Source organism: Apiospora aurea (assembly GCF_038362705.1).
Source record: "Apiospora aurea strain CBS 24483 chromosome Unknown utg000005l_segment0_segment0, whole genome shotgun sequence".
Taxonomy (NCBI): Eukaryota; Fungi; Ascomycota; class Sordariomycetes; order Amphisphaeriales; family Apiosporaceae; genus Apiospora; species Apiospora aurea.
Window position 1 is genome coordinate 3,389,263 of NW_027117392.1, and position 26,862 is coordinate 3,416,124.

General features: G+C 54.1%; 9 protein-coding genes across 9 annotated transcripts; 5 read left to right on the forward strand and 4 right to left on the reverse strand.

Moving 5' to 3' along the window:
* Positions 1 to 200: 200 nt before the first annotated feature.
* PG986_007598 (uncharacterized protein) lies at positions 201 to 641 on the reverse strand (the record flags this gene model as incomplete). Its single annotated transcript, XM_066843820.1, has 1 exon — positions 201 to 641. The coding sequence occupies one exon, from the start codon at positions 639 to 641 to the stop codon at positions 201 to 203; it is 441 nt and encodes a 146-aa protein (XP_066699932.1).
* A 2,561-nt stretch (positions 642 to 3,202) lies between these two features.
* On the reverse strand, positions 3,203 to 4,944 carry PG986_007599 (l-lysine -aminomutase; the record flags this gene model as incomplete). Its single annotated transcript, XM_066843821.1, has 5 exons — positions 3,203 to 3,460; positions 3,581 to 4,080; positions 4,195 to 4,382; positions 4,457 to 4,638; positions 4,693 to 4,944. 5 exons carry the CDS (start codon positions 4,942 to 4,944, stop codon positions 3,203 to 3,205), a joined length of 1,380 nt encoding a protein of 459 aa, XP_066699933.1.
* Positions 4,945 to 9,449: 4,505 nt separating this feature from the next.
* On the reverse strand, positions 9,450 to 10,633 carry PG986_007600 (uncharacterized protein; the record flags this gene model as incomplete). Its single annotated transcript, XM_066843822.1, has 3 exons — positions 9,450 to 9,583; positions 9,655 to 10,321; positions 10,391 to 10,633. The coding sequence occupies 3 exons, from the start codon at positions 10,631 to 10,633 to the stop codon at positions 9,450 to 9,452; spliced, it is 1,044 nt and encodes a 347-aa protein (XP_066699934.1).
* A 1,611-nt stretch (positions 10,634 to 12,244) lies between these two features.
* PG986_007601 (uncharacterized protein) lies at positions 12,245 to 12,931 on the reverse strand (the record flags this gene model as incomplete). Its single annotated transcript, XM_066843823.1, has 3 exons — positions 12,245 to 12,439; positions 12,546 to 12,626; positions 12,683 to 12,931. 3 exons carry the CDS (start codon positions 12,929 to 12,931, stop codon positions 12,245 to 12,247), a joined length of 525 nt encoding a protein of 174 aa, XP_066699935.1.
* A 1,360-nt stretch (positions 12,932 to 14,291) lies between these two features.
* PG986_007602 (uncharacterized protein) lies at positions 14,292 to 15,026 on the forward strand (the record flags this gene model as incomplete). The annotated part of the gene is made up of 3 exons (XM_066843824.1): positions 14,292 to 14,324; positions 14,393 to 14,476; positions 14,559 to 15,026. The coding sequence occupies 3 exons, from the start codon at positions 14,292 to 14,294 to the stop codon at positions 15,024 to 15,026; spliced, it is 585 nt and encodes a 194-aa protein (XP_066699936.1).
* Positions 15,027 to 15,115: 89 nt separating this feature from the next.
* On the forward strand, positions 15,116 to 16,459 carry PG986_007603 (uncharacterized protein; the record flags this gene model as incomplete). Its single annotated transcript, XM_066843825.1, has 2 exons — positions 15,116 to 15,350; positions 15,729 to 16,459. The coding sequence occupies 2 exons, from the start codon at positions 15,116 to 15,118 to the stop codon at positions 16,457 to 16,459; spliced, it is 966 nt and encodes a 321-aa protein (XP_066699937.1).
* Positions 16,460 to 17,638: 1,179 nt separating this feature from the next.
* On the forward strand, positions 17,639 to 18,337 carry PG986_007604 (uncharacterized protein; the record flags this gene model as incomplete). The annotated part of the gene is made up of 1 exon (XM_066843826.1): positions 17,639 to 18,337. The coding sequence occupies one exon, from the start codon at positions 17,639 to 17,641 to the stop codon at positions 18,335 to 18,337; it is 699 nt and encodes a 232-aa protein (XP_066699938.1).
* A 559-nt stretch (positions 18,338 to 18,896) lies between these two features.
* PG986_007605 (uncharacterized protein) lies at positions 18,897 to 19,676 on the forward strand (the record flags this gene model as incomplete). The annotated part of the gene is made up of 2 exons (XM_066843827.1): positions 18,897 to 18,960; positions 19,027 to 19,676. 2 exons carry the CDS (start codon positions 18,897 to 18,899, stop codon positions 19,674 to 19,676), a joined length of 714 nt encoding a protein of 237 aa, XP_066699939.1.
* Positions 19,677 to 22,140: 2,464 nt separating this feature from the next.
* On the forward strand, positions 22,141 to 24,707 carry PG986_007606 (uncharacterized protein; the record flags this gene model as incomplete). Its single annotated transcript, XM_066843828.1, has 9 exons — positions 22,141 to 22,204; positions 22,373 to 23,028; positions 23,105 to 23,235; positions 23,290 to 23,320; positions 23,395 to 23,450; positions 23,519 to 23,593; positions 23,660 to 23,859; positions 23,920 to 24,321; positions 24,421 to 24,707. 9 exons carry the CDS (start codon positions 22,141 to 22,143, stop codon positions 24,705 to 24,707), a joined length of 1,902 nt encoding a protein of 633 aa, XP_066699940.1.
* Between the last annotated feature and the right edge of the window lie 2,155 nt (positions 24,708 to 26,862).

Consider the following 26,862-nt stretch of genomic DNA (forward strand, 5'->3'; position numbering starts at 1 on the left):
TGCCAAGTGTAGGTAGGCATGTATAAACACGCATAACCGTGGCTTTTCCGTGCCATCATTCTTGGCCCTCGGAAATGAAACGAGGATAGGTAAATGCCAAAGGGCTTCATATGGGTAGGGTCTATCTGAGGAATGGAGCAACTGGGCGAAATAGAAGGAAAGAAAGAACGAAAGAAAGAAAAGGCGACGGCGATCGAAATTCAAGCGAGAGGAAGGAGGAGACCCGAAAGGAAAAAAGAACCACTGACCTTGCGCCTGATGGTGGTCGGCAACGCCTTGAACACCTCCATTTCCTGGCTCGATATCTCGGTGTAGGAGCCAATTGGCTGTATGGAATCCGCATGAGGGCCGCGCGTTGGTTCCTCCTGGCTTCTGCGCGTGGTGAACTTGAATGATTTCATCGACCTGCTGCTGCCGGGTCTCTTTGCCGTCCACGGCCGCGCGATGCTGGTGTTGATGCTGTTGCTGTTGTCGGCCGCCGCCGGAGGGCCGAGCTGGTCTGCATCTCGCGTCCGTGCTGCCTGCGCCTGTGCCTGCTGCGCCTGGTCGAGCAGTGTTGAATGATAATCGGCGGTGGTGTCGAGGCTCGTCGCGTGGGGAAACAGCTGCAAACCCCCTTTGACGTAGGATGATGGAGCCATGACAGCTCTCGGACGTGCGCTGTTCGTAGGTTTTACAACTTAATAGTTGAGCCAGGTGCCAGGGGCTTGTGAAACACAAGAAGTCGGGGGCGGGAGAGAAAGAAGAAAAGAAAAGCAGGCGAGCCAGCAAACCAGAGCCCGGGTGCTTGGGAAAGGAAAAGAAGAGGCGAAGGAAAAGAAAAAAGAAAAAGAAAACAAAAGACCAGAGTGAAGTTATCGAGGTGGAATAGAAAATGAAAATGATTAACTGCCAAGGTTGGCACGCATGCATGTAGGTGGTAGCAGCAGCAGCAGCAGCAGCAGTAGGCATTGAATGGATGTATGTACATGTAAGGTATGTAGATATGCAGGTCCGTCGTCGGGCTTTCTCTCGTTCAAGGCAGGTACGGACAGCTCACGAAACGAACAAAGTAGGTAAGTAGGGATGGGTGGATGGATTGGATGGAGGGGACAAGATTGGCCAATAATGTCGCTTGCTCCATTCGACGACGACAAGCTCGAGGTAAGATTGCTGAGGTTCTTGCGGAATGCCTCCAGCTCGCTCAGCAAATAAGTCCTGGCGTCTGTAAGGCCAACCCAAGTAAGTCGCTGTTTATGCGTATGCGCACGGCACGGCAGCGCGTAATGGATGGATGTGTTTACACAGCAAACGACGTCCAACAAACCACATACTTTGCTACCTACCTACCTTGCCCGCCTTTTATCCAGAACAGCCAGAACTTCGACTCGAGCTACAGTTAGTGTTGCTCATCACCTAGGGACCCGAAGCTACGTCTATTGGCCGAACCGTGACCCTTGCCCCCAACCAGGACCCCAGCCAGCCAGCCAGCCGACCAACCATGTTGAACCATTGCACAGCGCAAGGTTCGGAGGTTCGAGAAGGGTGTTCGTGCCTGCCTGCCTGCCTGCCACGTTCTCTCCCACCCCTCGTCGCACTCGTCGCCCGTCGCCGGGCGTTCCAGGCCGGCTGGCGACATGACCTTAGCCAAGGGACAGCCAGCAAACAGCGCGGATTGGTACGATAGATCAAATTGCTCGGCTGGCTCTGCATGCCACTCAGAAGCCTGCGTTCAATGGCATGGCTCAGGCCGCCCGCCCTGATTGGCTGCTGGGCGGCGGGCGGCGGGCGGCGTGTGGTCAGAGAATGGGGACGAACAGGTGCGGTACGAATAGGGTCAGGCCAGGTACAGGCCCCAAGGCCCCAAGACCCCAAGGGCCAGTGGCTCCGTAAGCCCCGTAAGCCCCAGGGCAAATCTGCCAATCTGCCTGTAATGCCAGCGCTAATTGGTTCCCCCCCTTTCTGCCCTTTCTGCTCTATCCCCCAGGGGTCTAGGTTCAACGCTCTCTTTCCCCTTTGGGCCCTCCAGCGTGATGGTGACAGCGTCCCAAGAGGCAGCGATCGGCGCTTGTTTCCACCCGAGCTTTACCTGTGCCTGTCACGCTATTTTCTGACGTGGAGCTGTTTGTTGGTTCCGTGCCTGCGTGCCTGTCGTCCCCTCAGAGATCCAGTCAGCCAGTCGACCACTCTCGGCCTAACCAGTGTGCTCCGGCCGTCCCAGCCGGGAGTGCAGCTCGCAGTACGAGCCAGGGAGCTTGTTTCTGAGCTTCTGGGCTTAGGAGCTGCCCACCTGCGCAGCGGCGTGCGGGCTCTTTGGCTCTGTGCAGGCGTGCTTTCTTGGGCCGTCGTGGGCATTCATTTATTCGCCTCCTTCCTGCAGAGCCCGCTCCGGAGTCACACGCCCAAATGGATGCACACCCCGCCCCAAGTTGTGAAGGATATAGGTTAGAATGGGCGTCAACTACACACCAAAACCGACCAGCAACCACTCAACCGCCGCTGACGCGCTCCATAATTCTACGTAAGCACCCCTTACAACTGGCGCGCCGAACTAGTCAACATTCATCTCCAGAAGGGAAACGGTGACAACCAATACCAGCTGGTTGATTCGTTGACTGATAACATTGCATCCGAAATAGTATATACAAGAATCCTAGTGGCATTATATAGAAAGAGAGAGGTATGAGAATAGCGAAGAAAACCAGAGAGGGGGGGAAGAAACTAGGGAAAACTTCCAAAAAAAAAAAAAAAAAAAAAAAAGGAAACGGAACCCGATTCAACAACATCCCTCTTATCCGCCAGGAACGAAAACCACATGATTGCCTGCCTCTGTCTTGGATTCGACCCCGGCTCTCGTGAAATTGCGTCAAGGAATGCCCGCTGTCCCCCTCTCGATTAACCTGTGTGTAATAATAGCACGTATTAAGCCAAGGTCATCCCAGAACCAACCCCGGGCCTCGGCTCGCTTGCCCGAGATATGGACTCGGGAAGAACATGGACATGCAATTTCGTCGACTCCGTAATCCTTTTTCCGCTCCGTCCCTGCAATCCTATCACGAGAGGGTAGCTTTTGAAGTACACGAGACACGCGCGTGAGAGCTGCCTCTCAGCTTCGTAAAACCTACGCCACGAGAACAAGAGGTGATAAGCGGTTAGTCGGCACCCCCCCAGGGAGCGGAGGGTGAGGTCCATCTGGGCTGTCGGAGGCAGCGGGTCGTAGTATTCATAGACCTTGTTCTCTTTCGTCCCGCCGCCGGTAACAGCCGGCGCCATGTACCGGGACACGCCCGTGTCCCGGTCGTACGAGAGGTAGCTCCCCCGCGAGCCGCTTGCCGCCGCCTTCGGGGAGATCGACAATGAACTGGGGCATGTCGAAGCCCGCAATGGAGCCACGGATCTTGGCCTCAATGTCCATGATGGTCTGGAGCGGCGTGCGAAGGTGCTCGACCTTCTTCACCATGTCGCATTGGTAGACGTAATACTGGACGATGGGCAGGTTTCTCACTTGTCAGCCGGACTCTCGATCATGAGGAAGAGCTATACCGCTCGATTTGACGTGGAGTATAGTTGGGAAGAGCAACGACGTCGACAGTCAACTTACCGGACTGATCCGCAGGTCCTCCGCAAGCGCCCGGATGAGCTTCGAAATGGTTTGGGCATTATCGTTGATCCCATGGAGCAAAACCGACTGGTTGCGAACGGTCAGCCCGCCTTCAACCAGCTTCCGGCAAGCCTCTTCCGTCATCCACGATATCTCATCGGGGTGGTTGATATGGGTGTGCAGCGCCGCGCGTTTGCCCGCTTTGAGGGCCAGCCGGTGTACCCAGAGGAGGGCGTCGGACCATTGGTCGTTCGGGTCCAGGATGCGATTCGGCGCCACACCAAGGCCCTTGGACGCAATCCGGAACTTCTTGACGTTGGGAATCTTGATCAGGCGCTCGCCGATGTACGCCAGCTGCTCCGGAGACAGATAGTAAGCGTCACCCCCCGACACGACAACGTCGGTGATCTGTGGGGTGTCCTCGATGTACTTGAAGGCCGCCTCCCATCGCTTCAGGATCGGCTTCATCTGTTGCTTCGATACATCGCTGGTGTCGGCTCCTACGGCGTATGATCGCGTACAGTATAAGCAGTAGGTAGGGCAAACAGAGATCGCTACCATCGTTCCTTCTTGTCAGCCGAGATACCATGCAGAGGGGTTGGAGATACGCTTACGAAGAAACAGTGCCTTGTCTGGATAGCGGTGCACAAGACCATTGACAGGAGAGTCATGGTTCTCATGTAGAGAATCATAGTTGCTCTTGGGGTGGTCAGGTTGTATCAGGGACTTGAGTGGGATGAATTGCCGGAAGATAGGGTCGTGTCGAGGATCCTGCCAATTGATCCGGCTAAAGACATGTGGCCTTGTATATGTCAGCTTTGTATCCATGGGAAACCGAATAGGGGGGCCGCAGTGGGTCGAGGAATGTCAACACACATTATGCGAAGTGACATCGACGACTCGGCTATACCACCGAAGATGTCATTGATGAACTCTTCTCGACTCTGTACAAGTGATGCATTGCTGGTGAAGGGCACATGATCAGGGAGCACGCTTGCAAGAATCCCTTTGAGATTCTCCGGTGCTGAGCGGCTATGATGCTCCACAACGTTCTTCTTCTGATGTTGTTGTTAGTTGAGTAACACATGTATGGGGGCAGCATGGCGACGAACAGTCCAGCTCCATGAGATGAACTCATCAGTTGATACGTCTTTCCACATGGGCACTTTTCGCCAGAACTCGTCTACTCCATTCGAAGGCGGGGAGGGCTCCTCAGCAGCTGGCCCTGCCAGGGCGACTGCTTGGCTGTACTGCGCCCTTGACGCCACAGAGCTGTGAAGTAGCATAGAAGTTCGTAAGGCTAGCCTTCTGGCGGCCAAAGCCCCAGGCAACGACTTCTGGATACGGTCGGCTCGTCTCATCATGGCGACGAAGCTAGTACACTGACAAGAGCGGGCTAGATGGTGACCTTCGTTCGGCGTCGACAGAGAACCTCGGGCTTTTGCGTCTGTTGTGGGGATATAAGTAGGTCTGAAGATGGGTAGGGTTGTCTCGTGCTGTTTCTGCGTTCGCCGCAGTCATGTTTAGCCCACGAGTGATCTAGCTCAACAGGATTTCGAGTCTGTACCTACTAATGTCGGTGGTAGAGATGCTAGTCCTCTCGCCAAATCACACAAATAGTTTGTATGACAATGTATAGATCTCGTGAGCCGGTTGCAGTATTTGTTGGCAGAATAGTGCCTGGGATTCGAGGGTATTGGGGCGAGATCCTGTATGGTGTTGCCAATTGTAGGAAAGCTGACCATCGACGTCAAAGGGTTATCAGCACTGAGCACAAGACTGGGAGGAGCACCTTGGCTTTTTTATGTAACATGTGCTCGTGAATCATCGACGGAAAGAAGGGAGTAAGTGTTGCTTCTCAACAAGTAGGAGGTTGTCTTGAATATTGGAGTGTAATAAGAGAAAGATGATACTCACAGGTAGAACTAATTAGAAGTTCGTTCTGGCATTCATCGGTATTGGAGATGTCGGTGGAAGAGACATTTCAGACTCTGCGCTGTCGGTCTCATCCAGTCCTATATACACACATGTCCCGAAGCCACTAGGATAGTAGACACACAACAGAGAAAGACCAGAATGGCAATGCACCAACCAACGCCGTTATTTGCCTTCTCGATATCTCTACTCACCGGGATGGAATTACGGGAGATGCCTTCGACATGAGTGGACACTCTCTTCCTATACCCCCGGGAGAAAGGGGAGGGAAGCCGGCCATAACACGCAACTGGGACCCTAGCTCGAGAACCATGTAGGCTCTGCATCGAATTCCATGCACATGACCAATGGGTGACTAGTCTGTATCCCCATCGTCGTCGGGTAAGAGGCTACATGCAAGCAGAAAAGGCGTAAGGGTTGCGGGGCGGAATCAACAGCAAGTTACCTGACCAGCACGTCTGGAACTTCCATGCTGACTTTCGTTACCTGCTGCTCCTATGGGTCGTGCCCAATCGAGATTCTCAGACTTCGTCCAGGTTGGTTGTTGGCCAAGTCGGCGATGGATTTTGCTAGACCGCTAGCATAATGCAGTCATGTCCTTGTGGGGGCTAGGTTGTACGAATCGCGGCGAGACTTGCGATATTCCCATCCCAGTCTTGTCTTGTTGGCGTTGCCCCTTTATTCGACCTGGTCTCTCTTTAGACGCGATAGACCCGGGGTATGGCCTCCTTTGCCGCGAAATGAAGCGCGGATGATCAACCAACATGACAGAACTATACTGCGACCCTTGTCGCCTGGCGTCTATTGGTACAGTAGGGACGGCTGCCTAGTAGACTGCGGACCTTCAAGTCAGCGGGCCGAGGTCCAGTTATTACACACTGCGAGCTTCGGATATGCTGTTATTTCGCTTCATCTCAGCCTAGCAGGTGGGTTTCTCAGGGGCCACTTCGAGTTACCCACTGCAGCTAGGCTTGGCTTCCAACTGTAGATAAAGCCAGCGTCCCTCTCACATCAGGAAGCTGCCTAGTACCTTTTGAGCGTTTCCCCTGCGTCAAGATCAAGGCTTTAGCGGCAGGGCCAAATGTACGGTGCCCTGCTTAATGGGTTAGCTGGACGTTTTTAGAGCTAGATCAGTGACACTCCCTGTATCTGAGCACCGAGCATCAGAATGTGGATGGTGAGGGATCGTGTCTGGAGGCCTTCGGTTTAGGTGTTATACTTCGTGAGATGCTATTGGTTACCAACAGAACGGGTTGGGACTCAGCCAGTAGATCCACTGCAGCCTCGACTTGCGTCATAAGCAACTCGCCTGTGAGCCCAGAGCTGCCTGGAATTGTTGATTTGCCCAGCGCCCTAATTTCCGGGTAATTGTCCGTTGTGTCATTTTTCGGGCAACAATGAGTTGCGTAACATGTGTCGGGGAGCACGCCGTTCTACCGCGCGGTGGAGAGGTTGAATGCGCCTTGGGACTCCGCCGGCGCTTAAGAGAACCAATGATACTCTTACAGTCCAGAAGGGTCCGTCAGTACAGTTGGTTGTTGGGTTCACCATTCACCGAGGCTTGATTGTATTTTGAGCGTCCCTGAGCACCCTAGTCGCAAGCGCGCTCGTCTACTGGGTTGACCTTGGAGAAGGTTGCTGGCCCCCGATGCGGCCGCCCTCATGCGGCCTCGGGAGAGGGCTATGTCTTTTTACTCGGCTTCCCGTGGCTCACTTACTTGAGGGGGCCATGGCCAAGGATCGTCTTTGCACACCTTTCTCCGTCAGAGCTTGGGGTTCGTAAGTAGACAAACTCGCTCGGGTTCTGGATCCGTCCGGCTGCGAAACTAGGCTTGCACGATATGCGCTCCTCTTACCCGTCCCGTCACTTGCATGATCGTTGGTCGCCACGGCATTTTCTGAAGTCCAGGTTGGGCTATTCTATAGACCAGATACAGTAATCTGAAGACCTCTTGTTCGAACCTGATCCGCAAAGTTGTCTGCATTGCCCAGCTCCGGCGAATGGTCAACATGACTGGAATGGGCTGTTTTGTCCCGCTCGAACCCCCAAATCGAAGGACAAGCTCCAGACGAGAGTGGCGCGTGGCAACAGGGTATATCAGGGTAGGGGTTTAGCAGGGGATTTATTTTCGGTCTGTTGTCCTGCACGTCGCACTGTGATAGTGCTCGTCTTGGTTCCCGCCGGCTGTGATAGACAGGATCTGGGGTGGCAAACTCCTGTTGCCGAAAGACACGCTACAGATGAGCAGGGCTAACCGATGTCGAGAGAAGGTACTCGCGGTTCCGAGAGCATGAGAGCTCGGGATGTGACCAGGTGACTTGGTCAACATGCGGCCGACTCATGGTCCACGTAGCCTGGTCGTACCCAGATCTGCGGGCGACCAGACTGCTGCAAACGAATATCGGTATATGTTTAACCCTCTTTCAGCAACGCAGTACCGCCATGTTCGTTCTCGGGTGATGGCCCTGGTCAACTGGCTGGGGGTGAAAGCACCAGTGCCGCGTTCGAAGCTCATCTCCACTCAGGCCCGATGATTCCAGAGTATTCTGGGAAGAAGGACCCGACGGTGCGGGCCGCGATCGATTCTCAATGAAGAAGCTGTGCCACGCGTAACGTAACCTCGGTGTGCAGCGGAATGGAGGGTGTGTTACTTGTCAAGTAACATTGGGATAGTAGGTTTAGAGGTGGGAAGATGCATCGATGGCGTCTGGAACTTGATGCTGTTGGTCAGTTGGGTCCCGCGATGTTGGAATCTTCTGACCAGAGCATGACTTCGGAAGGTGCGAAGGTTAGCAACATGAAGATAAGGAAGGTACCTACTTACTTCTAGGCAGACAGGCAACAAATTCCCACCCCTCCTGCTCGCTTGCATCCTTGGTAGTAGCATGAAGGGGGCAAACATTAACTCGGCGCCGGAAAAGCGAGGGAGGCTTTTGGGGGCAGGGAAAGGTTGCGACGTGCTCGCTCTGAGGCTTCGATCATGTCGGTATGATTGATATACGGTGTGATGCTGGCCGTAGGGATAAAGTGACAATGAGCTCGATGCCCAATCGCGAAAGAGCGGCCAGCTATGTAGACCACCCATCCAGAAGAGACCGGCCGGCCATCCTGCCGCAACATGGCTGGCTCACTTCTCGCATTCGTATTTACCTTATGTAACGAGCTCAGCTTCACCCTGTCCGAAGTAGAAGGTTTTAGGCGGTTAGTGGGAATCAGCATAGCAGACCTTTGAACCGAGAAACAGCTGTGGGTGGGCCAGGCCTCTATCCGGGTACTGTCTGGATGTAATTAGAACGTCTTTGAAACATCAAAAACCAGTCGAGCTGCCGGCCGGCCGCAAGGATATTTCCACGTTTGCTTGCTACCACACTGCTTGGGCTAGCTCGACTCTTGCCTGAGCTTGGGAGTCGGTTCAAGGCTGAGATCTGTATATATACCTCTATAACATATCTTTCATCAGTAGGTACCTCGGCTTGGGATCTAGGTTCTTTTTGTCGCCCGGCAAATACCGGGTGAGAGGTGTTAGGTGTATGTATGTAGTGTCGTACTTCCACATGTTTCGATATCCTGTTTTGCACCCCCCCCCACTACCTTCTTCGCCTCCCTTTAGTATGAAGGTTATATCAGAGATTCTATGAGGGTTGGCAGTACATAGAGCAGTAGTCATATGCGGTGGAAATTGCGGAAGCATCCTTTCGAGGGGACAGAAGATACCGTCCAATGGCAAGGCTCCAGAAGCAAAATGAATTAATGCAACATTGTCCGTATCTTGCTCGCAATGGGACGCTGTTATGTGCATCATCGTGCATGGCCTATTGTCGCATATAGAGGTTCTCAAGTATACATGCTGTGCTACCCATCTCATACTGACCGTAACTTGCTCGGCAAGCAGCCCTCTTGCCATACGGGCTTGTACGCCCCCTCCACATTCCGTTAATTTCCTCGATTGATGGTGGCGGCCTCGGGGCTGTCACTGTCACGGGAATGAGGTCTGCTCATATCTTGTAGCTCGAATGAGTCTCCGCTGTAGCCGGGATCCAAACTGGGCGGTTGGCCCATCGGGTCATCTGCACATTATACTCGTTTAGTCTCTCAAGGGTGTCCAGAGGTAGGGACGGTCACGGACCAGGGGACTTACACCTCGAGTACGCGGGGAGCTGATCATCATTCGCCGGCAACATGCCCACAGCCTCGTTTCCCTGGTCGATCTTGTCTAGCGAGGGCCGCATAGCGGCCCAGGTCCACTGGATGACTCCGGCCAGGATTTGCGCAAGGGCTGCGCAGAAGACGGCCGCGAAGAAGCCCCAGCCTGTCCCCTCGTCCTTAACTGTGGCCTTTTTCAAGACATTGTAAGCGTTTTCGGAATCGGCTCGCAGCATCACACCTGCGACTAAAAGGACCACGCCCGATACCATCTGCGTCACGACGCTGCCGATTCGCGCCACCCTCCGCAGGCCTGCCCGTTTGGCTCGCTCGTTCACGAGAACGAGAAGCCAGGAGCTCAGGCCGATGACCATGCCGAGAAGTATTAGGACGAAGGGGCCAAGCGTGATGCCCTTGCGCTTCATCCCCGCCCAAGACGCGAACTTGAAGGCGCCATCGTCGAGATCGGCTTGGTATGTCTCGTTGAAATGATTACGCAGCGCCTTGTCAATGAGGACGTCGTCGAAAGAGTGCCCGACCTTATGATAAAGGCAACTGGCCCCGTTGATATGGCGCACACAAAGTGAGTTGAAATAGAAATAAAACGTGTACAACAGATTCATGGTCTTGTCCGAAGATTCTGCGATATACCACCCAGTCCACTACAAATTCTGTCAATCTTTCTCTCCATCACATGTCTGGCTTGCAGACGCAGCGCAGAGTCAACGTACTGTGAGAATGAAGGTGTCCTCGGCCAGCACTGAGCCGTTAGATCCCATGGAACCCCCCACGTTGATCGCGATCAACAGCGACATGGCCAGGGCCTGCAGGGCTGCCACGCCGGCGAGAAGCCGTGTGTTTATGGCGATTCTTTCATGTCTGGTAAAATGCAATTGTTCGTTGGGCCTGGCCCCAGCACCCCCAGCATCCTCAGCACCATAAGGCGGGCATACATCATCCATCGAATTCGGCATCGTATGGTCTTAGGCCTTGTAGGGATGACAAAAAAAAGGAAGCCTACGCCATTCACGGCATCTATATGATGTAGGTATTTGGCAGACATGAACTGTTTTCTTTTCAACCACGGAGTAGGCTAACTGCGACCAACATCCTACTTAAAGAATGGCTCCCTAGTGCGCCAAGGGGGCACAGCACGATGGATGCTGTTGTGGGCAATTTTAGCATCCTTGCCAAAAGAGGTCCAACGAACGATACGCCCACATACGCATACGAGATACTTACTGCCAGCCAGCCAGCACGCGCTTTGACAGTTTAAATACACACATCTAAACACATTGAGACCTTTCTACTTTCAACGAGCATTTACGAAGCCACGACGAGTATTAAAAAATAGAAAAAATTGGTACTATAGTAATAACAACTTGCTATACTTATTAGTATTTTTCCTAGATTTTTTCCTACATTTAGTGGTTGAGAAATAGATGCGTTGCAATGCGTGGTTTGGTAGTCTAGAGAAGTGTGTATTAAAACTGTCAAAGCGCGTGCCAGGCTTCCAAGAGCCACATGGTTTGTTTGGTACCGCAGTGAGAAGACGTGCCGCAGTGCCGATCAATGCCCCCATCTGCACAGAGCACTGATGCACGCCAGCTTTATATACAACTTTATATACATGTGCATATCTCACATGTGGCTTGCACCCCTCAAAGTAATTTGCACTATATATACGAGGTAGATTACACTTCAGTCGGTTGGACGATTGCTTAGCTGTAAAAAACCCGGCCTTACTCAGATTTGCAGGAACAGCCAATAGGACATGTCCAATTCTAAGTCAGGTCGGAAGGATATATACTACATGCATATACTTAGTCTTGTTAGAAACTTGCCGGGGTAACGAGCATGTTGTACATACAATACGCATGTCCTCCGCACCCGCGTGTGTTCATTGGAGGGGGTCGAGCTGGGAATCCTGTCGCATTTGCAGACCAATCTCACACGCCAGTTGACAGAAACACAGGCGACGAAGGCTTTCAACCCGCGACTCGCATAACCTACAGCTGGGCCTCATTTTAGCCAATTCAGATCGCTTCTCACATGGTATTGCAGTGACACGAGGCAAGTCATGAGGCGCCGTGAGAGTGACTTCATTAATTCATGACCGGCGGTGTTAAAATATCCCCTTGTGAGCTTGCGCACCAGTCATTCTGTGGCAATCAGCAACACTAGCAATTCTATAGCAACCGGAGCGCAGAGCCGTACTCTTTATTTGGGTAGGCCGGGACGCTGTCCTGGTAATACGAAGTCGGGAACTGCCCAGTATCAAGCATGCCGGTACGGGGACAGCACGAACCAGACTGCCTTCCTTTGTTACTGGATGGAGATGGATGGCCTCGTTGAAGTGCATTTTCATCCTGTTCTATAATGAGACATAGCTCATGTGACCGTATGTATGGCATTGTTCTCTTCTCATCCTGACGCACTGAGCACAGCCGTTTGCACGGTGACACTCGGACTTCCATTCAAAGATGAAGGACACCGTGCGATAAATGGAGTTGAGCGCACCTTACGCTGGAAGGCCCTCACTCAGAGGTCTACAAGCCCTTTTGTTAGCAAACGAGAGCGTAGATTCACGGAGGTAGGAGATGGAGAAAGTACCCTAAGTAGTCCTCCTTGATACTACCGATGGCCCACAGGTCTCCCACCTCGGCTCGGGTGCCGATGATCTTGACTCTCACGTGCGTACCAACCTGGATTGTGGTTTCTTCGTCATGAAAGCTAGGCGGCGTGCCGTTGGGATCCCACTTGATCTCACCCGGAATCAACTGGGAAGCGAGGTGTCAGCCCGCAAGGATCCAATGTTTGGTTGGAGTGAAAGGGCGTCGTGGTAGAACGGGGACAATTAGCAGTCGACAGGAGGAGCAAACTCACGTGGGCAGATACGAAGATGCGAAGAGGCCCTGCCTCGGCAAAGAAACCGTGCTGGTTGACCGACACGACTACGGTATCGATCTGAGTTGTCAGCAAGTGATTCACACTAGTGAAAGCAGTTGCGAGTCTGCGCTCACCGTCTCGCCCTTGAAAGGCCGCCAGACTACGGCACGGTAGCCGACCGTGAATTCTGCGAGTCCACTGCCAGGCAGGATGCGACCCTCGGAAATGGTGAAGCTGTCCATGACCGATATGATATAGTAGCTGCCGGTACATGTCCCTTCGACGTCCTTCATCAGCTTGGTGGTGACAAGCTCTGTCATGTTCTTGCCGAAATACGAGGGATGAAGCGTCAAGCGACGCTCGAGATTATAAAGGAAAAACATGATGGCAACACGGTGTATAAGGTCGGCGCAGAGTTGTCGCGCGTCGTCTCGAGAGGGAGAGAGAGAAGGCTTTGTTCGAGAGGTAGAAGGCGGGAGATACGGTGGCAGACCGTTCGCCTCGGTAGACACTCGCTATCAGATCACCAAGCTCGTCCCATCCCAAGAGTCCAATCTGGTCTTGATGGCGACGGTTCGACGTTGGCGGCGGGATATCGCGGTCGAGACAGATGGGGTGCGAGGACGAAAAATGTCGATGGACCGCCGAATCCCAGGCCGAGCGCGTGCGTGCAGGTACAGGTAAATTCCCAAGGATTTGGCAGATTCGAGCGCGAGGTGCCTGTGCCACGGGGCGTTTGCAGTTGATTGTCGCGACAAGTAAATGCTTCTCCCCTCTTCTCTCAAAGAGCCGGCAGGATGAAAAAGAATGAACCAGCTGTCGAGACAATGGCACGCATTCCAAAGCGTGGGTGATAAGGCTGTCGTTCGAACAGAAGTAATGGCACTGCAACTAGGTAAGGTAGAGCAGGCTAGGTACCGTATTTGCAGTGTAGCGCAGCCAGTCCACCCGTGCTTCAATTCAATACAAGGCTGGCTGCACTGCATGCACTGCACATTGACACACCAGACCAGGCCTACTCTGCTAGTTCTAGCCCACCCACCTTTTAGTCAAGGACCTACATGTACACACGTACTAATAAGTGATGAGGCTTAAAAATAACTCTAGAAGTCCTTCAGTGCTATGCAAAATGCACCTGCACCCGGCCCCCTTGGCACTTGATGACTGCTGACTGATGAGGGTGACTTCTCCGTTCTCCGTTCTCCGTCTCCGTCGTTTGCTCTCTCGTCTTGTCCCCTGCCCGACTGCCACAGAACAAATGAGAAGACAGCCGTCGAGCCGTAGCTGCCCAAAAATGCCCCCACCACAGGTATTATGTATCTTGTGCTCTGGGCCTTTTGCATAAGGGATTCTAATCCGTCAATATTGGGAGGGTCCTTCAGTCTTAGGCTTAGCTCGAGGGAGCTTTACCTCAAATATCCAATTGCACCTCATCAAACCCAAGACATTCTTACCTACCATACAATTGTCCATTCCGAGTATCCCACCTCGGCCATCCACATGTTAAGCCAGCCCAGTCGACCCTCCAACTCTCTTCTCGTGTATTCCCACTTGCCCGAGTAATGAGCCCATCTGTAGGGATTTCTAGCCATCACTGATTCCCTCTACTTCTCATTGCGTCGCAAATCCCTGGGACCGGCTCGGGGGCCTTTGCTTTTTTTTTTCTTTCTTTCTTTCTTTCTTTCCTTCTCACTCGCCGGCTACTTCTCAATAATACATCTCTCCTACCGGTATCGCCCTACCATGGCGCTCAACCTGGAAAAACAACTCACCTTCGTAAGCCTGGATCGCCCACCACTTAATTTCTCGTACGCCTGCTTCCAGCTTTCTGACCATTCCTACAGTACGGGGCCTATCATGACAACCCCGTCAATGTCGGCATACACATGGTGTGCGTGCCGTTGATTCTGTTCTCCGGTTTCGCTATGGTACGTCTACGCTCCAAACCACACAACTTCTTCTTTTCGCATGGCGCAACAACACTCTAACTCGCTCAACTCTGCATCTTAGGCCGCAAACTCGGGCAGCCTGATCCCTCTCCCGGAAGCATTGACGATCCCCTATCTCCCACCGAACCTGGGGACGCTCGCGGCCATCACCTGGGGTACACTATACGTCCTACTGGAGCCTGTGGCCGGAACTGCACTGGCCGTCATTTGCCTTGCAGGCGCGGCTGGTGCAAATGCTGCCTTGGCGCTGGACTCGGTGCTGACAAACCAGGTTGCTATCGGTACGCACATCGTCTGCTGGCTCCTTCAGTTTGTGGGCCATGGCGCATTCGAGGGCCGCGCGCCAGCATTGCTGGATAATCTGTTCCAGGCCATTTTCCTTGCTCCCCTCTTCGTGTGGCTGGAGCTGCTCTTCAAGGTCGGCTACCGTCGCGAGTTGCAGCATCGCGTCGAGAAGGAAGTGAAAGTCGCGATCGCCAAGTTCAGAGCCCAGAAGGAAAAGTCCGCAAAGAATGGAAAGGCCCAATAAGCAGTATCGGCGGTTCCAGAAGTGACAGGTGGCAGGATATTAATATTCTTGTCATATTCGGAAGATGTCGGTAAGGCAGAGACGGCAATATGGAAAACGGCAGGCAGCATTATCATGCTCAAGCGGTTGATGCGATTGACACAAGCCTGTCTATGTGTCCAATCACAGCAGGGACGAACACACCTGGCACAATTCTCATCGCAATCAGAGATGAGGACTCCGAAGATCCCGTGTCTCACGGCGGAAACGCTCCTGACACGCTTCACCAAGACAGCAAGCGGACAAATCACATCTCACCAAGATTCATCGTTCTTGCACTAACCAGTAGGTTCCGAAAACAGCCGGGAAGCACTTGTTGAAAGCAGTCGGGTTTTGTGCCCCGTTCATTGTTATACCCCTTTGACATGTTTTATTGAGACTAAGTTGCCATGGGGAGAGTCGGGCCACAGGGTTGATCGAGGACACCGATCTAAGGATTTGGCAAGCTCAGTTACTGAGCCAGACAGAGCTCAATAGAATGTTTATATACTGAATTAGGCTGTAAATACGATGACACAAAACTAAAAACCTCCAGGCACTGCGATGCGGGAGTCATTGGCCAATATCCCTTGGACCTCATTTCATCTACCTCCTTACCATTGTTGCATCGTCTAAGTGTAAGAAAAGGGGTGTGGTTTCGCGCTGGGGCTGAACAACGCTCAGCGTCTACGAGGCGCCGAATGACAAGGGTCAGCCATTGGGTTCACGCTCTGGCCTGCCTCGACCCTTCTGGCATCGACACAAGCAAAGGAGACGTCGGAGTCGGAATCGGCAGACTCAAATCCAAGAGCCGCTTTGAAGTCCCGCAACTTACCTCCCTTGGAGGCCTCGGCTGGCTTCGGCTTCATGGTCGGCGTTGGAAGGGGCGCTGGTGGCTTCCAGCCGCCGTACCGCTGCGCCATCTCCGAATTCTGCTCTTCGAGATACTCCATGCACAGGGGCTGGCGCTGTGGCGGGCGGATCTTGAGCGGCGGTGGCGCGTGGCGCTGCACGTGGCGCTGCTCCCGGCGAAGCGGGTGCGCGAAGGCCTCTTGCTGCTTCATGCCCCCGAGAGGCGCCGGCGGGACGGCCGGGCGCTGGCGGGTGTAGTACTCGGGGCGCACGGGCCGGCTATAGGATGGAACTTGGCCGTTACTGCTCTCGGCGGCAGCGTGCTGCGCGAGCGTCTGCTGGGGCAGGGGTGGCAAAGGCACATTGGGAGGGGGGCCATTGGGCCCCTGACTCCTCAAGCCGCCGGCCCTCAGGGCTGGCCTTGGCTCGGCTGGGGCGCGGAGTGGCCAGTCTTCGCGAGTGCTATAATCGCCAGTAGACGACTTACCGTGCTGATCGTGAGTGGCCGTCTTACCGCGGCGATCGTGCGTGGCCGACTTACCGTGACGGTCGTTAGTGGATGACTTACCGTGACGACCGTGGCTACTGCTGCTACCACCACCACTCTTCTTCTCGTGGTGTTTACGAGATGATGAAGAAGCTGACCTGGCAGGCTCCCGTGCGCTTCTGGAGGGACGGGGCGGACATACCGGTGGTGCGGGGGCGTATTTCCGACCATACTCGGGCGGCGGCGCCGAGGGTAATTGCTTGGCCTCGTCATAGAGGTTCGGGATCCAAGCGTTCGCGTTCGTGGGGATGGCAGTGTATTGACTGTGCCCACTGTGCCTTTTCCTCTCGCCGTTCCTTCTCTTGTGTTTGGGTGACCTACGGCCGCCGTCGGGGCGCTCCTTGCGGAAGCTCTCGTCCGCCACCTTGCGACGGGGCAGGTTGGCTCCATCACCTACCCGGTGAGGCCGCAGCCCGCGCGCTTTGATGGCGCAGTCATCGCATACACTGTCGGCCTGCTGCCGAGACCGACGGACCTTTCCGCAGTGTTTCTCGTGCTTGAACGCCCCGAAGAGACTACCCCAAAAACCCGATCGTTTCTTCTGAAAGGTGGGACAGGGGGCTCAGCGACTCACGGAGGCAATTGCACCCCTTGTAGTGGATGGAGAGTTTGATGCACATGGCTTCTCCCTGCTGTCGCTATTGTTGCTCCTGTTTCCCACCGCCTTACCTTGCTATAGTTATATAGCCTTCAGAATCTGAGCTGTGCTGGATGTTCCACTCTGGCGAATCCGTCAAGGAGCTGTCAACAGCGATCTTCACCAGAACAGAATATGTTGATATTGGTTGACCAATTCGAGGAGTGCCTTGCCACGGCGCAGGGACTTCAATGCCCTTATACCATCCCCGTCGCTCTCGAATGTCAAAGGGGGTTGTACACATTGTGTGCCTGTCACAATCGACTTGATGTTCTTTGCCATGAGAAACAAATGTCTTGCTACACAATGTAACAAAAGCAATCATGCACAATGGATGTGTCCAGGTTGTACGTAGACAGCTGTTTTGTTCGGCACATAATAGCTTTATGGCGTTACGTCGGGCCCGGGGTGGCTGAAGGCGATATAAAAGGAGACTGTCCGCTTCAGCTTGCTTTTTCTGGCAACTCCGTTCGGTCCACGCCTGTTCTAGACCACCGACTGCATTGTCATCGTTCGCAGCAATAACTAAAGAGAACCTCGCATTATTTGTTAGCCGAAATGGACTGCCCTAGGACTGACACGCCAGAGTTGGGCTCGTTGGCAGAGCAGTTTCAGTATGCTCCTGACATCTTTGAGTGCAGAAGTACTTCGCAAGTCGCAGATGACAACAGTCGGCGGCTGGTGTACCGACGCGTGCTCGAGTCCCTACGTTGCTTTGACAGGGACCAGAGTGGCATCCAGTTTGTGCCCATGAGAGACAGTCTCGAGTATTATTATGAGCGTCGCGAAGAAGAAGAAAGGCAAAGGCAAAGACAGACACGACTAACGAGCCCGCCCAGACCCATGCCTAGGCGGGTGGATTGCCACCGCGCAACCCTGGCTGCTTTGGAGGGTAGGGGACCCCAGAGACAGACGCCCCCTCAGCATCATGATAGGACTCGGGAAGTTGAGAGGCGTGAGCCAGTGACTACACATACTCGTCCTTACCCTCAACGCCAACCTCGACCTCGACCTCGGCCCCGAACACAGCCCCGGCCACAATCACGACCTCGCCCGCCGGTCGCAATTCGTGAAGCTCCTATTGTGATTTACGGAGTTTCGGTCGTAATCCAACAAGGTCAGGTCGTGGTTACTGAAGCTCCGAGTTCGCTGACATCTGACTTAGGCACCCCGCCTGCTCAGCTGCCGAAGCCAGCATCCATGCGCGGGCCGGTGAAGAAGTTCTTCAAGGCCGTGGCCCGCTTTGGCAGAAAGTGAGGTCATTTGCGGACGTAGACAAGCCTGCTCCTTGAGTAGGGAGTAAGTTCTTCTGTGACATATGGATCCAGGGGCGTTGGCCGAAGGGCCTGTTCGGACTTTTAACATGTATCTCTTAAGACTATGCTCCTTGGTTGCCGGGGAAAGGAGACAAGGTAGGTAGGTGGGTTGGTAGGAATGGGAGAATGGGAAAATATAATGCGGCAACTTCCAACTTTTGAACCTGGCCAATCGCGAATTTTCTTTCCTTTCCATCCTTTATTCACGATGTTCTGTTACGTCTAAAATGCATTCGCCATTGCCTTTCCAAGTTAGAGTGAAGCCACTAGACCATCAAATGCATGCAAATTGTAATGTACGCGGTCGCCAGCTATTTGCTTTTGGGGGGTGACGTGGGGTTGTAGCTGCCTGCCCCTAGTGTCGAATAAGACGAGCCATGCAGGCAAACATGCCAGACTCTTGAACTTTGCATGCTGGTTCAGTGCTTCTTGTTCCGAACAACTTCAACTCACCCGATATAGCCATTATATGAACAGTCCATTTGGACGAGCAAGCCATCATGGAGGCCGATCCGCCGGTGCCAGAAACCGGCACAGCCGAGAAAAAGACTTGGATCATGCTAGGTACGAGAGCCCCCCCTTTGTTTGCTCAGTGCTTTGCGGAGTGGCAGGCCGTCTGACCAATCAAAGAAAACACCCCGGACGTCATGAACGAGCTGGCCACCAAGCTGGGGTTGTCCCCTGAGCTGCAGTTCTACGACGTCTATTCATTGGACGAGCCGCAGCTCCTGCAGAACATCCCGCGTCCTGCGCTGGCGCTGTTGGCCATCATCCCGCTGACACAAACCTGGAAGGCCGACCGCCAAGCCGAGGACGATGCGAAGCCTGACTACTCCGGGGCGGGCTCTCAGGAACCAGTGACCTGGTTCAAGCAGACCATTGGCAACGCCTGTGGGTCGATCGGGCTCTTGCATTGTGCCATCAACGGAGGAGCTGCTCCTTTTGTTCGGCCGGGTTCTGATCTCGACGTGATACGAAAGCGCGCCACGCCGCTTGGCATGGCCGAGCGAGCGAACGTGCTCTACCACAACGAGGCATTCGAGGCGGCGCACAAGTCGGTCGAGAGCCTCGGCGACACATCTGCTTCGCGGACGACGGGTCATTCCGGCCAGCATTTTGTCACGTTCGTCAAGGCCGAGGGGAGGTTGTGGGAGCTCGAGGGCTCTAGGAAAGGCCCCATAGACAGGGGTGGTTTGAACGACGACGAGGACGTCCTGAGTCGGCGAGCTCTCGACATGGGCCTGAAGCGAGTCATCCAACTGGAAGGGGCAATGACATGAGCAACGTTCGCTTCAGCTGCATTGCTCTTGCCCACAGGACAGGTCAAATACCCGAGTGAGTGTAAAAAGTCGGGTGGTGGCACGCGTCCCGTCCCGGTCACGCTTGGGATTGTCATCGGTCGACTCGGGAAGTCGGATGGGTCTCTCATGCAATGTCCGATTCAAGACCGGCATATGCTTGTGCCCAAACTCTCTCCCAGTAACAAGTTTACAAGTCAAGTGGGTTCGAGGGGCTGGAAATGGGCAAAGACCTTCGCCTCCATATTTAATCCAGCATCAGGCTGGCAGAGTTCCTGGCCGAAGACGGGGGGCACCGTTTATTATCCTGCATGTGTATTAGTTAGTAGTAGGCCGCCGGGGCTTTTTCCCAGAGGCGGTACTGTGTCGCGCGGTCGAGCAAGGGTAGAAAGACGGCCGCCCGTCCACCTGGCTAATTTGGTCCTGGTGTGAGCGTTTTGGAAGAATGACATGGTGTGCTGTGTTGTTCACGTGCGGTATCATCGGTACGGCGCAGACTTGTCTTCGGCTTCGCATCTCAGTAGCTCAGTACCAGCTTAGTACAAGCAGACAAACAGTGAGCTAGCCATTCATGTAGCCGGAGCAGACGAATACCGATTTGATCACCGTTGAATGACTGATGGCCGGCCTTGAGGTCCTGTGTACTTGCATTTTCGTTGCGAAACGTCACGGGTAGAAAATGTTCGAGTGGCTGCCTACATTAGGTGGCGCTTTCTCTTTTTTTCTTCTTCTTCTCTTATTAATGTTCACGTCTGGGTCGGGCCATCGTTAACAGCCAATCACAACTGCCGGCGTCTGCTCCTCCCGTTTTGCCATTGGCTCAAGCCCTTACGAGACCACGACTCCTCCCAGGTGACTTAATGAGTCCCTTTCATGTCGTCTACTTTGAATCGCCCAACAAAAAAAAGCTCCTTTCTGGCGGAAACACCATACCGGCGTCAGAAGGTGTGCCTACAAGCCACACGGTAGCGGTGGTGCCAGTATCTCGGAACACAGCACTTCGCATCTTTGAAGGACTCACTCGCAAGTTGGGTTCATCCGATTGATCACTAGTCGGTCACAGCCGCGGGACTCGCTACACTACCACTGCTAGGCATTGCATCCCATGTGGGCAGAGCCAACTGTCACGAGATCCACGAGGGGATAAGATCTCCTCATCTGTTGGTGCCACTTTCTTGCAGAAGCGTAAATCGTCTCCATGACCCTGGAAGCCCCGGGAACCCTGCAAACAACACTGACGCCGTCCGCTGGTACCCGCGTTCCCACTTCCAAGATGTGCTCGAAGCATTCGAGACTCTCACTCGCAGGTCAAAGCGAGCAAGCCAGCTTTTTGCAAACCAGGGGCTGTCACTGGTCTTCCGCTGGCGATTCCTGCTACCGAGTCCCGCACGGTTGTCCTTTTCCCCCGGTCGACCCTGGTGAGTGAGGCAGGGTGTAGGGCTATGGGCGATGATATTGGGCTGAGGGCGGGGAGCCGGAGCACGCGCCGGAATGCAATCCACCCAAGCCCATCGCCAGCAGGGGCAGGGGTGCATCTCGCGTATCGTAGGGGTGTTTTGTGAGTACCGGTTCTGCTCAAACTTTGGATATAGTCCCCACCTTCTTTCTGTGCTCTTGTGGAACTCGCGTCGCGACAGTCATCATAGCAAACTGTAAGTGCTCTAACAGAAGATCCGCTCGCTAACCTCAGGAACCAAGTTCGGGTCACGGGATCTTGCGCCGGGCATGTTGGAAGGGTGCCTGCCACTACCCAAAGTCCCTATTAAAGCCGATTAAGATTGCATCCAGCAGCAGCGACTCTTCTTGTCTGAACCCTGACTAGGACCTCAGCCACGATATCAGTCAGCTAGCTAAAGAAGGCCTTTTTGGCCGATCTTGACTGTCTTCGCTACCAACTCGAGGGGTCTTGGTCGCGCTTTGACGAGCTGACTCGGGACGGGCCTTCGCCAAGCTTCTTGAATACGAACACCGCCAGCCTTCTCACTGGGCTGCTACCAGGACGCCAAAAAGTCCCCAAGAAGAATGAACGTCGAGTCTGTTTCCAGAGATTCTAGCTTAAATGGCCCAGCCACGCCAATAAATAGCAGAAAAGAAAGGGGGCCCATTGCCGCCCAGGCTGTAAGCTGATGCCTTCTCCTGTTTCCCGTAACGACAAAGGGGGGTTACATCTGCAACATAGCTACCGATACTGGGTCACCTTGTGGCTCCAGGCAGCTTGTGGCAAGAACCGACCGCCCCTCCCTCCCAAGCTCCAATCCGAACTCGAGAAGAGGTGCTGACCCGTGGGTGTAGTGCGAGAACTGTCGTCAGGTTAGCCCTCCCAGACCTTCTTTACGCTATGCTATTATTGATACTCGGATAATGTTGATACGGCTCTATGGTCGACATGACTGGCTCTAGCAGCCGGCTACACATCAGGGGAATCGCGGTGAGCTAACTTGAAGTCATGCCAGAGGAAGCAAAGATGCTCGGAAGATCGCCCACGATGCACGTCGTGCCAGCGGATGAATGTAAGGTGGCTGTCATATGATGGACGTTGACGGAGATCTGCTAACTCCGACAGCTTGATTGTCGGTACCGAGAACCTCAGCCAACGAAGTAAGAAGCTTCCATGGGCGGCCAAGCTCCAGTGGATCGATGCTTATATGAACACGGACAACTGACTGATGATAGGAAAGACAAGACGCTGGTCGAGATTCTAGACCGCCTTAAGAGTCTCGAGAATAAGGTTGACAACATTAGTCTTGGAAGCACTTACCCCCAGGCTTCAGGCTATGAAACGCGCAGCCCCAACCCTCCGGGGCCGACGACAGCTACCATAGCACCCGATACTCGAGACCAATCCCGCGCAACCCCATGGAACTCGAGCGGTGTACACTCGCCGGCCCCCATGGGCCACGGCGCACCACGACAGACGCATTACAGCTACTCATCGGCCACTTACAAGGTGCTTTCCTGGCCCTTCGTACAGCAGTTCCTAGGGCCTTCCAAGAAGATAGAAGCCATGGTGGAACCGCTGGTGAAGAAGAATGGAGCCGCGGTCATGTTGGACCTGCATGCACGGGCAACGCCTCTACCACAGGACACGTTCGAGATGGCAGAGTCGAGAAGAGGCTCGGCAGCTCCGAACCTCGAGGTTCCACTCAGGAATCCCTCGGGTGGTCTGCATATGGACCCCATGTCGTTTAGCTGGGAGAATATGCACCGTCTCAGCAAGGCGTACTTCGATACGTTCAACCTGCTATATCCCTTCATGGATCGCGCACAATTCCAGACGGAAATACTCTCATCAGTAGCTGCGAACGGATTCGATGAGAGCTTGAATTCGACGCTGGTGTGTCTGGTGCTGGCGTTAGGGAAGTTGCTATCAGCGGCGTCCAGGGCAATCCGCTGACAACCCATATGGGAAGACCCAGCGGGATAAAGGGGGATCCCTCGAGAGACCGCCTGGACTCGCCTTCTTCAACGAGGCTCGAAAACGCATGGGGTATAATTTAACGCAATGCAGCCTCGGAAACGTGCAAGTCTTCTCGCTTGCCTCGTAAGTCAGCCGCGCGCAACGGGGAAAGAGGCTCACCAGCTGACGACTAGAAAGTCTATACTACGAAACCTGTTGTCACCACGTGGTATGTACCGAGAGCCACCATCTTTGGAGCAGGGGGACAAAACGGACAGCTAGCTTACTGTGCATTCTGTGCAGGAATTCTGGCGCATGGCTACCTCGGCCTCGCTGGCGTGCCAGGCGCTCCTGACAAGGTAATACACGATGGCACACAGACCCCAGAGAAAGGCATCAGCATATTAACGACGGGCGAAATCCACAGTAATCCAGACGAGCTGAAATCGCATCGCGCCGACCTCGTCCGCCGCATGTTCTGGCACTGCATCATAACAGAGACGTACGTACTATGCTGCTCCTATCCGAGGAGAGGGCCGCTTGGGTCTCTCTAACGTCTGGTATCTAGCTACCTCAACCTCGAATTCAATCTTCCTCTGACGGGATTGGAGAAGTTTGCCGACATGGTCGGCCTGCCCGACTTTAGCGCCGGATCCTTCTCGGAAGAAGACTATATAGGAAACCAAGCCTCGCACTTCCAGGAGCACTTTGCGTCTCAGATTGTCCTGAGAAGACTGTTAGTCAAGTTCCACACAAGCCTGACCAGTGGTATGTCCCCTCCTCATAGTCACTCGCCATCCCCCGGCATAGCCGCTGATCAGAAGATAGCGCTTGGAGTCGCAGAAACGGGCCAAGCGTCGATACAAGCCGCGGACACCTTGGCTTCTTCGAATCCCGGTCCGACTATTAAGCAATTCGCAGCGCAGCTGGACCGGTGGCGTGGAATGCTCCCCTCGCACCTGTGCTGGCAAGACGACTACACAACCCGTGGCCATGCCTACCCGCCGCCGGTGCCGAGCATGCACGATAGTTTCGTTTTTACGGCGGACCTCGACGCGCCCCCGGTAATATACCCCTTTGCGGCGGATATCCAGGCAGCCATCTTGAGGACAAGGTACTACTACGTCAGGTTTCTCTTGCACCGGCCGTTCCTTTTCAAGGCGCTCCATTACCCCGAGAGCATAACACATGAAGATGCCGAAGGGGTCGCCATCGCCCTGAAGAGCACTTGTAAGTCGACCACCACCACTACCAATGGGTATATATATATATATATCTGGGGAGAGCCTTATTTTTGTGGCTGACCAACGAACTACCTTGCTCATGCAGTATCCTGGCCCATCACCACATCACCAGTACGGAACCAGAAGCGCCTCATCCCTTTCCTATACTGCTGGTCCCAGAAGTTCCTCGCTATGCTCTTGATCCTGCACCTGTCGCAGCAGGTGCCGGTTCTCGTCCGCATCCGGGCCACCCACCTGGGCGACCGTTTTGATGCCGACGCGAAGCAGACGACGGCGCTATACATCGATTGGATACGAGACCTGAAGGACGTCGACCCGACAGCCCGCTGGTGCTGGTCCGTCCTGCGGGAGGTCTATTCGCTGAAAGAGTGACGGTCGGGATCAAACGGGAAGTAGTATCCTTCGTGCGCTGGTCGAATGGCAAGTGTGTACGTGATCTATTGTCACAGTTCTCCTTCCCCTCCCTCAGCGTATGGCTCCATATGGAGAGGGTCGACACTGCAGTATCCTGAAGATGCCACTCAGGTATGTTCAGTGTATCATATGCAGTGTCGTCGTACCCCTTGTGTATGTGGCAGACAGCCATTCCCCGGATAGCACCATTCGCCGCTTCTATCAGATGGCAATTATTCCAGGCAGATAAATCGAGAGTGAACGGCGTGTTTCAACGTATACAAAGCGCGTGATATAGGGTCCGAGCACGGCACTGCAACACAAGAACCATCGCACGCAAGATTGACTATATCTCTAATCCTCACACAGCCATTTGTGTTTGGGATTTGGTCGGGGACCCGGTATGCTGTAACATCCAGACCCCCCTTTTCAAGAGGCGGGGGGAAGGTTCTGATACAAGCTCACGGACGATGATGCAGGGCAGCATCGGGCAAGGGGAGGGGCACAGCGCAACAGAAGTCCAGTTGCGCGGCAAACAACATCATCTCCCGTGACTATTAGTGACTTGTCCTCGACGCCATGTTGCATTCGCCGATTACCTTTGATAGCTCCCGGGTTGCTACGTGGATGTGGCAGTGTCTCGTGCCCAGCCCCTCCGCTCACCCCCGAGACTGGTCGACTAGAAGAAGAACAGCAACAAGACACAGCCATGGAGGACGACATATGGGGTCCTTACTCACTCATTCCACATATATAACCCACTACATATGGTTAGCCTATAGGATTACAGATCACTCAACCCCCCTGGTAGTTGGTTAGGTAAGTAGATAGTTACTGAAGCACCAATCTTTGAGCAGCGGAGACGCCTCCGGTGGGAAACAGTCTGTCTTCCTTGTTAATAAGTGACCCCCTGTCCTTTGTCCCTTACCGTCCGTCCGTCCGTCCACTTCACCCCACTCCCACTCCGCTACATAAGCTACCACGATGTGCACATCTTCCCTGGTCCCGGAGGGGTGCACGAACGAGCCTGCCCTGTTGCTGTCAAACCATGTAGCCGTACGTAGTAGGGGGCTTGTGTACTGCTTTACCTGCTTCTTGTTTGCTTTGCGGCGATGGATGGGATGGATAGGTGGTATGGTCTTCTCCCAATCCTTCTGTTTTTTTTTTTTTTTTCAAATCGCGAGAAGCGCCGGCACCGTCCGGCTGGGACGGCAGTGGTCGACTCGGCGGCATTGTGGCCCTTACATGGTTTGCTAACTAACGGCACGGCTAATGGTGGGTACATAGATCCCATCTGTTTCTGTCTCTCTCCCTCTCTGTCCACCCATTGCCCGATTTGGTAACCCTATATACATAGGCAAGCATTTGATGGACACACTTCGCCTCCTTAGTCGATCCCAGAAACATGATGCGGTCGGCGGGGCTGGGTCCTCCCAAGAAGGCTCGAGGGCTCTTCTTATTTTTAGATTATATGAGTCTCCTCGGGAGTATTACTTCCTGGTTGTTTGGCATGCCCCCTTGGATCACGTACCTGGCCAGAAGGGGGCGGGGAAGAGAGCCACTCTGGTTGGCCATGAAGGGGAGAAGGAGCCCGGCGGCGGCGGGGCATCAGAAGACGATGGCCGGCCCTCGGACTCTTGGGTTGCAACCAGGCACCTTAATCCCGTCCTAACTGCAGATTGCTACAGCAGTAGATGCAGAGCCCCCTCCCGTGCTTTACTGGGGTGCGCACTTTAGGTCATTGTGTCGACTGGCTACACTTCGCACCTTACCGGGGCCCTGGTCTGACTTGCCAAGGCCTTTCGGAAAGGGAATAGGCTTAGGAGGGGAAGAGCGAAGGGCCTAAAGGGTTCCAGAAAAGGAGGAGCAATGCGTCCAGAGACCAGCCCAGCCCAAATAGCACCCGGTGTATGCATCTCAGACACAGACGTGCGTGTGTGCGTGCATACAGGATGAACAGGGTTGGCAAGGCTGGGCTCGAGGATGATGCAGCTCGGGCGTCTGTGCCAACCGGAGTGCGTGCGTGCGTGTGTGCGAGTGAGTTTAGGATGGATGCTGAGAAGTCCATTTCTGTAGTTATGGACTATCATATACGTACATGTATGACCCGCGAGGTACTTCCTCTTGGCGGTTC